Below are 12,038 nucleotides of genomic sequence, written 5' to 3' on the forward strand. Positions count from 1 at the left end.
CATGGGAAAAAATTGTTTTTTCAAAATGAATCAGTTAATAGCGCTGCTCCAGCAGAATTCTGCACTGAAATCCATTTCTCAAAAGAGCAAACTGATTTTTTATATTCAATTTTGAAATCTGACATGGGGTTAGACATTTTGTCAATTTCCCATGTCAGATTTCAAAATTGAATATAAAAACATCTGTTTGCTCTTTTGAGTAATGGATTTCAGTGCAGAATTCTGCTGGAGCAGCACTATTAACTGATTTATTTTGAAAAAAATGTTTTTTCCAAGGCATTATCCCTTTAACAGAATTAGAGCATTATGTTTACATATACAGTATATATACAGTGAAATGAGAATACAAGTTTAACAGAGTTAGTGCATTATAGATCTTCTTTAAATTGAGAATAAAGTTGTTGTACAAACACAGGTAGGTGGAGTATAGTCCACATTAAGCAGAACTAGTTTCAATGGTATAAGTATAAATTAAAAGAACCTGAATATTTTGTTGATGTTTGCACATTATGGTACTCTAAAATTATATTTGTCCCAGTGGTGGGAAAGTGACTGCCTTGTAAGAGCAAAGCTTGTGTTTATTATTATTCTAATGACTAAAAACATGTTCTTTCATTTCGTAATAGGCAAGAGTTATGGCCACTATTGGTGTCACACGAGGGCTTGGGGACCATGATCTCAAGGTGTATAACTCAAACATCTACATCAAGCCTTTCTTATCCTGCATTCCAGATGTATGTACAACATGAAGATTGATTTATGTAAATGAGTTATCTTTACATGTTTATATAGTCCTCCTGTTAAATAAAATACAAAGGAAGCTACAAATTCAAACCTAACAGGTCATTGTATGTCTTCATACAAAATTTCAGTTCATATTTGCTTTATCCTGTTTATGTAACTATATCTGTATTGCTTTTACATTTAGGGCCTGCGGATGCCATTAACTGCTGACTTGCATTTGGCAGTCTGATTTTTTTGATTATTCATTAAAAGAATAAGGTGTAATTAAATGACTGTTGTACGTACAGGGTTGTTATGGCATGTATAGGCATGGGATGATTAGGATCCATGATCCGGAATCCTGTTATCCAGAAAAATCCAAATTGCTAGAAGGCCATCTCCCACAGACTCCATTTTAATCAAATAATTCAAATTATTAAAAATGATTTCCTTTTTTTCTGTAATAATAAAACAGTACTGTGTACCTAATCTCAACTAAGATATATTTAATCCTTATTGGAGGCAAACCAATCCTATTGAGTTTAATATATGTTTAAATGTTATTTTAGTTGTGAAAATATGGAGATCCAAATTATGGAAAGATACCTTATCCAGAAAACCCCAGATCCCAAACATTCTGAATAACAGGTCCCATACCTGTAATAGATCAACTATATCAGCAGGAATCACTGCCATAAAATACCTTTATCTACTGTTGGGCACTTGCCATACATGTAAAGACTAAAGTTCTCTACATGGCAGAGTTCACTAAGAAAATCAAAAAGAGATATTCCACTTTAGTGCTACCTTAATTAATAATTTGGTTGGCCAGTTACAAAACAGATCAAATGTTAATGGGTTAAATTATTTAAAAAAAAAAAACGATTTTACACAAAGAAGCGAAAGAACCCCTTGAGCAGACTATAAGCCATAGAAATCTCTTGGAGGTTCACATTTGGTGCACAGACTTCCTATATATGCTGTATTTTGTCATACATGTCTGTATATTTAGCAGCTCTGTATCTGCAGAAATATCCGTCTAGTCTATGGAAGCCACTTGACATTATCAATGGCTTAGAAACTGCTTCTTGTATATGATTTATTATGCAAAATGCTTGGGACCTGGGTTTTTCTGGGTAATATGTCTTTCTCTAAAAAAAAGAGCAGCAAGACCAATAAAATCATTTTTATGCTAAGTTAGCTACCCGTACAAAGAATTGCCTTTTACCAGTGAATTTTAACATTTCAGAATAAAGCAGCTACTTAAACTTCTGCAACTGCTCTTGGCGACAGTGCATCATCATGCCACCTGTTGCAAGTGCACTTATTGGAACACAGGAACCCTGGAGTTACCTCCACCTCAGAGGCAGCAGTAGCTCCATGTTTTCCGCAGCAGCCCGCAGTTGACGCAATATATTTGAACATAAAAAAATCAGGAGCAGAAGCCATTTTGATTGGAAAAATTGAAATGACTTGTATTCAAACCTTCAATTTGCACACTGCACTTGTGTTTGTAAAAGAGCCATTATACGTATGTTCTTGGCAATTATAGCCGTAGTTATCAAAATTCCAATGTGTGTGGTTTTAGATGTTTACAACAAACATCAAAAAAACAGAAAACCATTAAAACCACAAAGCAAAGAAAGATTTTACAATTGAAAAAGAAGCTCCCATTGACTTCTACAAGACCTTGGCTGCTTTTAGATGGCAAAGTTTTGTATTGGTGTTTTTAAGTTTAATAAAATACACATTTTTCTGGGGTTTAAAGTAATTAGTATAGACCAGTGATCCCCAACCAGTAGCTTGTGAGCAACATGTTGCTCTCCAACCCCTTGGATGTTTCTCTCAGTGACCTCCTCAGTGACCTCCCCCCCAAGGGACTTTTTCGTGATTGTGTTACTCCCCAACTCTTTTTACATTTGAATGTGGCTCACGGATAAAAAAGGTTGGAGATCCCTGGTATAGTCCATGATTTTTAGCAATTCGGGGAAACTAAAAAAGTACACAAAACACAATGGGGCAGATTCACTAACTTCGAGTGAAGGCATCAAAAATCCAAGAAATCTTGTGAGTATATACCCGAAAGGGGGAACCTCGAAGAATATCACACTGGTGGATCTTCTGCAATTTAGCTCTCCAGGCACCATTTTTAAACACTCTGTGGCTCTAGGGGCTTAATTGCTTATCTTAATTGAGACAATACTACTCTATGTGTGCGCTTCCTTTTACATTCTATTTCAGATTTCCTGTGTCGTTTTAACCTGGTGTGAACGGTGATATTCAAGGAAGCAGCCCCCCCCCCCTTTTTTGTCAATAGTGCAGTGGCGCGGTATTGGTATAAATTAATTATACCTCTTTCTATCAAAAAAATTTTTTATTCGAGTGAAGGATTCGAATGAAAAAAATTCGAATTTCGAAGTATTTTTTGGGTACTTCGACCATCGAATTGGTTAAATTCGTTCGAATTCGAACGAAATCGAACGAATTGAACGAAAAATCGTTCGACTATTCGACCATTCTATAGTCGAAGTACTTTCCCTTTAAAAAAAACTTCGACCCCCTACTTCGGCAGATAAAACCTACCGAAGTCAATGTTAGCCTAGGGGGAAGGTCCCCATAGGCTTGCTAAACTTTTTTTGATCGAAGGATTAAAATCCTTAGAATCGTTCGATCGAACGAAAAATCCTTCGATCGATCGAACGTTTAGCGCTAAATCCTTCGACTTCGATATTCGAAGTCGAAGGATTTCAATTCGAGGGTCGAATTTCGAAGTATTTTTAACTTTGAAATTCGACCCTTAGTGAATCTGCCCCAATGTGTTAAATTAACCATTTTTTTGTGTAATACACAGGTGGTTGCACCATAATTCTGATCATATTAGCAAATCATAATTTTGTATTATTTTTAATCCATTGATTATTCATATAACTATAAAGGAAATACATGTATGGGACCTTTTATCCAGAATTCTCAGGACATGCAGTTTTCCGGATCTCCATGCCATAATTTTTTTTCCTCCAATAAGTATTATATCTTAGTTGGTATGATGTACAAGGTAATGTTTTCTTTTATCAGAGAAAAAGGAAATAGTTTTTAAAAAATGTGGATCATTTAATTAAAATTGAGTCTATGGCAGATGGCCTTCCCGTAATTCGAAGCTTTCTGAATAATGGGTCCCATGCCTGTATTCTAAACTTCTGTTTATAATATCTGTAAGACGCAACTTGTTCTTTTCATTTCCAGGTGAGAGTTTATAACTTGGCAGAATGTCAGCATAGCCCTGATGATGTCATGGTAATGGGAACAGATGGGTTATGGGATGTCATTAGTGACAAAGAAGTGGCTGATACTGTGAAAAGAGTGTTTTCTTCACCTGCCACCGACATACAGAACAGGTAAACATAAATGGCCTGTCATACATGTCCATAACCTTGTCAATGTTGGATGAGTAAAACGTCTGTGCCTCACCATACAAACATCATTCTTTATGCTGCTTGTGGCTCATCTATAATATTATAGGTGACATTTCTGCGAATTGATTTTAACAAGTTAAATTGTAATCGTTTTAGGGCAGTATGAATTGTGCTCTTTACTCTTTGTTGGTACCTGTTTTTTTGTTATATTTCCTGCTTCTCATTAATTAGAGAAGCATAATTGTGTACTATATATATTTTGTCAAAGTTTCTAATTAAGGCTGCATCAGTATAATATACCACATTCTCTTTAAATGGGTGCAAGAATAATCATATAAAGCTGGTATTATGAAACATACTTGTGTTTGCAACTAATTCCACTAAGAGCTGGATAATACAAAGATGTTGGAAATGTGGAAACACATTTCTGCATGTATTATGGCATCATTCTTAGCCTTAAAGCAGCAGTTCAGTGTGAAAATAAAAACTGTGTAAATAGATAGGCTGTGCAAAATAAAAAAATGTTTCTAATATAGTTAGTTAGGCAAAAATATAATGTATAAAGGATGGAGTGACTTGATGTCTAACATAATAGCGAGAACACTACTTCCTGCTTTTCAGCTCTATAACTTCGAGTTAGTCAGCGACTTCAAGGGGGGCCACATGGTACATTTCTGTTCAGTGAGTTTGCAATTGATCCTCAGCATTCAGTTCAGATTCAAAAACAACAGATATGACCCGTGTGGCCCCCTCTCAAGTCTCTGATTGGTTACTGCCTGGTAACCAGTATAACTATTCAGTGTGAACCAAGAGAGCTGAAAAGCAAGAAGTTGGATTCTTGCTATTATGTTACACATCCAGTCACTCCAGCCTTTATACATTACACCTTTGCCTAACCAACTATATTAGAAAAATAGATTTTTGTACTTACCGTTAAATCCTTTTCTCTTGTCCTACATTGGGGGACACAGGCACCATGGGGATGAAGATCCTGTTGCTTGGAGAAAGGACACTAAAAGGTTAAAGTGGCTCCTCCTCCTCCTGCTCTGGGCTTCATCCCCGCCTACCTCCTCAATCCTCAGTTTTCTGACCGAAGAAGAGATGACGAGCCCTACCAATTGCCCATGTGAAGAGAAGGAGCACCTCCCCAATGCAAGCTAAGCACGGTATGAACCACCTGCTGTTTGAAATTGTTGGTATTTGAACAACAAAAATTATATAAGATATTACCTGATCAATATTAACATGAACTAATACAGGGAGGGAAGGCCTGTGTCCCCCAATGTAGGACAAGAGAAAAGGATTTAACGGTAAGTACAAAAATCTATTTTTCTCTTGCCTAGATTGGGGGACACAGGCACCATGGGGACGTCCCAAAGCTACCCATGAGGGCGGGATTTTGTACCCCTAGTGTTCAGGGAATAACCACCTGCAACACTTTCCTGCCGAAGCTCGCTTGGCTGAGGCGAATGTATGCACCTTGTAGAATTTGGAAAAGGTGTGTGTGGATGACCACACTGCAGCCCTACAGACCTGTTCTGCTGAAGCCTGGAGAGGAACCACCCAAGAAGTGCTGAGTGAAGAAGTAGAATGAGCTGAACCCGGAAGGGTGTGGCCTTACCTCGTACCTCATAGGCCTTCAAGATTGTTGACCTAATCCATCTTGCATTGGAGGCCTTAGATGCCTTAAGGCTTTTCCGTGGTCCTTCTGGTAAGACAAAGAGGTTGTCTAGCTTCCTTCTACTCTTGGTAGCCCTGGTGTATGTTCTGAGAGAACGAACCACATCTACGTATGTAACTGTTCCAAATTTGTCTTTTGTTCAGGACAAAATGAAGGAACCAGCAGGTCCTGGTTAAGATGGAACTCCTTAGGAAGAAATCCAAGGTAGGTCTCAACACCGCCTTGTCCTTGTAAAAAATCAAAAATGGTGGACGACAAGATAGAGCTGCTAGTTTTGAAACTAGTCTAGCCAAAGTGATGGCTAATAGAAAACTACCTGAAGAGTCAGCAGAGTTAATGGAATTGAGCCAATGGCTCGAACGGTTGCTCCTGCAATACAGAAGGTACCATATTGAGATCCCAGGGAGGGATTGTATGACGGTATGGAGGTATCATCCTCAATGCTCCCTGTAGGAAGGTCTTGATGTTGGGCAGCATTGCAAGCTGCTGCTGCTGAAAAAGGATAGAGAAGGCCGATACCTGAACATTCAGTGAGCTGAGTGCCAGCCCTTATTTCTAAACCCTCCTGACGGAATAACAATAGGCTACTTTCGTCCCAGGACTGTGGGTCTTTGGCTTTAGATTTACACCAGGATATGAATGTCCTCCATACCCTGTGGTAGATGCGTGCGAAGACGGGCTTTCTGGCCCTTAGTAAGGTCGGTATGGCCTTTTTTGGAACTCCTGATCTGGCTAGGATTATGGCTGCAAGTGTCATGCCGTTAAATCCAGCCATGGTGAACTCAGGTGGAGGATCAGTCCCTGAGATAACAGATCCATTCTGTCTGGAAGGTGGAATGGTGCGTCCACTGATGAACTTATGAGCTCTTCGAACCAAGTGTGGTGTGGCCAGTAGGGTGCCACTACAACTGTTTCTACCCTTCTTGATTACCCTTGGCAGAAGTGCCAGTGGTGGGAAGACATAGCTAGGTGAAACTGCCACGGAACCACCAGTGTGTCCATGCTAGGGCCAGAGGGTCATTGCTTCTTGTGAAGAACCTCGTAAGCTTGTTGTTGTACCTGGATGCCATTAAGTCTACTTCCGGAGTGCCCCACCTTGCCAGAATCAGTTGAAAAAACCTCTGGGTGTAGGCTCCACTCTCCCTGATCTAAGGTCTCTCGGCTGAGAAAATCTGCTATCCAGTTGTCCACTCCAGGGATACTGCGGAGATAGCTGGTAGGGCAGCTTGACTCCTTGTGCCTCCTTGGTGGTTGATGAAAGCCAACGCTGTCACATTGCCTGACTGTATTCTTACAGGTAGATCTTGAAGTCTGCCTGACCATTGGAGCAATGACAGGTAGATTGCTCTTAATTCCAGGATGTTGATGGGGAGTAGTTCTTTCTGTGACCAACGTCCCTGTACGGTTAGGTCTCCCAATACTTCTCCCCAACCTTGTAGACTGGCAACTGTTGTGATGACTGTCCACTGGTGATTGGGGAAGGGTTTTCCTGACGGAAGTGTTGTTGGTCAATGCCACCAACTGATAGAGGTTCAAACTAGATCTGATAGGGGAATCCTGCAGTTTAGGTTCGCTCAGTTCCTCCTCTGGTGTTGGAGTAAGGCTCTGCATGGCTCTGGTGTGGAGCTGCGCATATGGAATCGCAGGATGACACTATAGTCCCTAGCGCTCTCATGGCAACCTTAAAGGTACCTGATCCATTTTCTGCAGAGATGACAGGAGCCCCTGCATGGAGGTGATCTTGGATTGGGGAAGGAAGGCTCTTCCCAATGAAGAATCAAGCCCTAAATATTCTGTACTCTGGGAAGGTATGAATCGAGATTTTTGGAAGTTTATCTGCCAACCTAACAGCATTAGTGTCTGGAGATGAGTTGTGGCCAGTGCCATGGAACTGGCCTTTACAAGTTGGTCGTCCAGGTATGGTATGACACTCACTCCCTGCAGTCGCAGGTCCTCTAGAGCCGCAGCCATGACCTTTGTGAATAGCCTTTGCGCGGAGGATAGTCTGAAGGGGAGTGCCAGGGATTGCCAATGTTCTCCTGCCACTGAAAAGTGAAGGACCCAGTGGTGGTTGGGATGTATGGGGACATGCAGGTATGCATCTTTGATGTCGATCACCGCCCTGAAATCCTCTATGTCCAGGGACATTAGGACTGACTGGATGGATTCCATCTTGAAGTGGTGCTTCTTTACATGGTCGTTTAGTGCCTTTAGGTCTAGCACCAGGTGAAAAGATCCATAATTTTTGGGTACTATAAACAGGTTTAAGTAGAAACCGAAGCCCCTTTTACCCTTGAGGGAACGCCATTACTCCCGCGGAGGCAGTCAGGGTGTGTGGAACCACATGGAAAGCTGAGTGCCTGGGTTCTGTGGTAGGGAGCCTTGAGATGGAAAATCACCTCGGAGGTAGCTGAGCGAATTCTATGAGATAGAAATGATCTGTAGGACCCAGGGTTCCACTACTCTATGCCGTCACACCTCCTGAAAGTGACTTAAGCGTCCGCCAAAGGGTTTAGCTTTCAGGGGTGGGCACCTCCTCATGCGGAGGCTGTTTGTCCCGTGCGGGCTTAGGTGCTGCTCTGCTTCCTGACCAAGAAGTGCTCTGCCTTGACTGGAATCTGGGGCGGGTCGGAGCTTGTTGCTTTTCATGTTGGGACCTCTGGCTCTGTAGCTTGAGAATTTTCCTTCTCTGTTCAGCACCAAAAAGTTTTTTTTTTTTTTTTTTTTTTTTTTTTTTTTCCGAGAATGGGAGACCAAGCAGAGACCACTTCAAGGTAAGATCTGTTGACCAGTTTTTTAGCCAAAGGAAACGTCTGGCTGCAATGGATTATGCCGAAGCCCTTGTGACGAGCTTAGCCGCGTCCAGGACTGCTACGCAAATTTATGTATTTGTGTCCGCTATCGGAGCTAGAAAGAGGTATGTGGAGGGGTCTTCTGAGCCATGAGTTGGGCCACCTGTTCCACCCAAACTTCCATTGACCTGGATACCCATGGGGTGGCAATAATAGGTCGTAGAGTTCTGCCTGCTGCTGTAAAAATCGACTTGCAGAAACCCTCAAGACGTTTGTCGATAGGATCGTTAAAGGAAGCCGCATCGACTACTGGAATGGTGGTGGTCTTTGACAATTTAGAGACCGGTGGGTCCACTGCTGGGGGTGAAGACCAAGGTCTGTAAAGTAAAAGGATAAGTTTGAGTAAAGAGATGGAAAATTGGACTCTATGGTCTGGCGTTTTCCATTGTGCTTTAACAATGTCACCCAGCTGTTCATAGGCTGGAAAGACACAAGAAGACTTCTTTTGCCTCTTAAAAATGTTAGTGGTTCGCTCTGCTAAAGGTGGGGTGTGCCTGAATCAGGCTCTCGACCTCTCATTGTGATCTAGGGGTATCCTGATCCTATTCATCTGCGGATAGGATCTGTCCCTCTTCCCAATGCCTCTTCCTGTTCATCAGGCAAAACTGGTGGGGAAAGGGGAGGTCGCTTTGTGGCCGACTGCCGAGTGACCGGTCTGTGAGGCTCTGTAGATAGATGCTGTAGGACCTTATCTAGAGTCTCTGGAACTCTGGCTAGGTTTTGTAGACCCGCTAGAGATAGAGCGTACACCAATTCAGAATCCAAGCTCGTTTGATTAGCCGTAGCTGTCGCAGAGCTGGCTGGTAGGGCTGTGTGGGATTGTAATTGTGCAGTGACTGCTGCAGTCTTACAGGCTTCACATATTGGCTCAGCCAAAACACTAGCAAATTTAGGTCTGCAAGTAGCCCATGCCAAATACTAAATTGCATTGGTGGTACATGCAGTTGCCTGCTTGGGAAGGGACTGGTCATCTGCCCTGCCTGCATGGCTATATTATGTAGTGCAACCCAGTAAGTAAGATATTGGGGAATATTAGGAGAGTCCAGAGGAGTGAACCACTTCTCCCTTAGAGTGCGATCTGTGGAGACAGAGGGAAGTAGTGAAAAACCCCACAGTAGGTCCCATAGAGAGAGGGAAGTGTTAATCCCCTAGAGAAAGAGTAAGGGAAGTGTAACTACCTGTTCACCAAGGTAGGAAGGAATGGTGCCTTGTTCTTCTCTGTGAGAGACAGTGAGGCTGGAAACGCTCAGTACTGGAGAGAGAGATGCGGACCCAAAATGGCCGCCAGAGAGGTTTCCCCGGGCTTTGGTATAGTACCTTAGTAAGATGGCGCCCGTGAGGCGCGTGTGCAGCGACTCGTGCACAATGAAATAGACGCAGCGCCAGATGGTGGCGCGAAAGGTCGCTGGGAATGGCACTGAGTTACCAATGCGGGGACTACTTTTAGTGCTGTTGTCCCATTATGATCTACATATATAAAAGCATTGTTAGAATTCTGTTCCATGGAAAATATTACTTAATATTGATTCATGAGAAAATGTATATTGTAACCTTAACATAAATATCAAATAAAAAGCATGAAACAGGAGGGTGATTTAGACAAACTGTGTGTTGACAGTGTCTTTATATCTTCTGATGACCAGCTAAAGGTCTACTGGTAGATCCCATCTACCTTTTGGACATCCCTGGCCTAGGGAAATCTTTGTCAGAGAATAGCAGTCTGTGAGAGAATAGCAGTGAAAGTGAAACTAAATGCCTAGGAAAATCTGTGTGAGAGAGTAGCAGTGAAAGTGAAACTAAATGCCTTTCTGCAGAGCTGACAGGCAGCATGTAATGGGGGGAGGGAGGAGGGAATTGACTTACCTCCTTGTGCCAGCCAGGAATGCTCAATAAAAGACATACCCTCCGTCGTGGCTACTGGTGCAGCCTCCGGAGAGCGGGAACCAGTGCCCAGGGTAGTGTGGGGGGGAGCTCCCCAGCCTGCAGCCTCCGTAGAGCGGGAAGGCTATAGAGCATCTTCAGATCAGAAGTCCTTGGCTGGAGGGGTTCTGGAAGAGAAACACTGACCCCTAGTAGTGGCATGATACTGAATAAATCTGTACCATTGCTCCCAGCCACGAAGTGTCCATCCTCCTTCTGAGGACACTAAAGAAAACTGAGGATTGAGGAGGTAGGCGGGGATGAAGCCCAGAGCAGGAGGAGGAGGAGCCACTTTAACCTTTTAGTGTCCTTTCTCCAAGCAACAGGATCTTCATCCCCATGGTGCCTGTGTCCCCCAATCTAGGCAAGAGAAACATTTTTTATGTTACCCAGTTTTTATTTTTACACTGAACAATTCCTTTAAAAGTCTTACGCCTAGGCCAACAGTGTTTTGCCTAGTACAGCTTATTTGAAGCACAATAAAGGGATAAAAAGACCTTTTAGTGGACGTGTTGCGGTTTGCTCATTTCTCACAGTAATGTATTTTTGCCTCAATATGTGATTGAATGTTTATGGGCTCTTACAGGTATAACATTGCAGCAAAAGAGCTTGTCCTTCAAACCAGAGGAATTCTACAAGAAAACTGTTGGAGATTATCTAATGGGACACTGGCATCTGGAGATGACATATCTGTGTTTGTTATTCCTCTAGCTGGCCTAGAAGCTGAATATAAACACCAGTAGAGGACACAATGGCTCTCGGTTTTGTTACTGTCACAGCATAATATATATATTGCAGGAGCTACACATACAAAGCACTTTGAAAGACACTTTTAATCCTAAATGTTTAGATGTTTTATTAAAACATACAGATAAGATAAAGGAACATAGAAGTATGCCCAAGTGCTTTTACTGGAATTCATGTAAAATAAGCAGTGTTAGATGGAACAGAAATGAAAGATATATTTATATCACTATTACACTAGAGGATTAATCAAACAAAAGTCTGATGTATTGGGGAATAAAGGTTTATTTTGAAGACAGGCCTTTTTTATCTATGGGTCAGGCTTCAAAAACGGGTCCCTATTCTGTTTAGGTTGGTTCTTCATAATCCCACTTAATAATCTTAAATAGTTTCCTGCTATAGAAAATAGAAGTCAATAAATTGCTGGTTTAGACCATTTGAATAACAGTCTTTCTATTAAAAAAAAAACAAAAAACACCAAGGCCAACGTGTACATTTATTACATTGAATAGCCAACCAGTGCAAATAAAGATATAGGGACGTGATATGCAATATTTATTCTTTTTAGCCTTGATAAGAGTGATAACTCCAAAGCTCCTGTAGCATCTGATTATTTTAAGGATTACATTTTTTGTTTTTACATAGGCAGCTTGACAAACTCTGTCAATATCTACAGAGAGTTTTATATTGTATCTTTTAATTTCT

General features: G+C 41.7%; 1 protein-coding gene across 2 annotated transcripts in view; it reads left to right on the top strand.

The window, feature by feature from the left end:
- ppm1j.L (protein phosphatase, Mg2+/Mn2+ dependent 1J L homeolog) overlaps nt 1-11,878 on the top strand; it is a 60,740-nt gene extending 48,862 nt beyond the window's left edge. For both annotated transcript variants that reach the window (XM_041582073.1, XM_018246601.2), the window contains exons 8-10: nt 627-734; nt 3,967-4,118; nt 11,176-11,878. In XM_041582073.1, the coding sequence (XP_041438007.1) occupies nt 627-734; nt 3,967-4,118; nt 11,176-11,332 (417 nt within the window). In that variant the 3' untranslated portion in view covers nt 11,333-11,878. The remainder of the gene's footprint in view (nt 1-626; nt 735-3,966; nt 4,119-11,175) is intronic.
- The last annotated feature ends 160 nt before the right edge of the window (nt 11,879-12,038 follow it).

The sequence above is a fragment of the Xenopus laevis genome, chromosome 2L, assembly GCF_017654675.1.
Source record: "Xenopus laevis strain J_2021 chromosome 2L, Xenopus_laevis_v10.1, whole genome shotgun sequence".
Classification (NCBI taxonomy): domain Eukaryota; kingdom Metazoa; phylum Chordata; class Amphibia; order Anura; family Pipidae; genus Xenopus; species Xenopus laevis.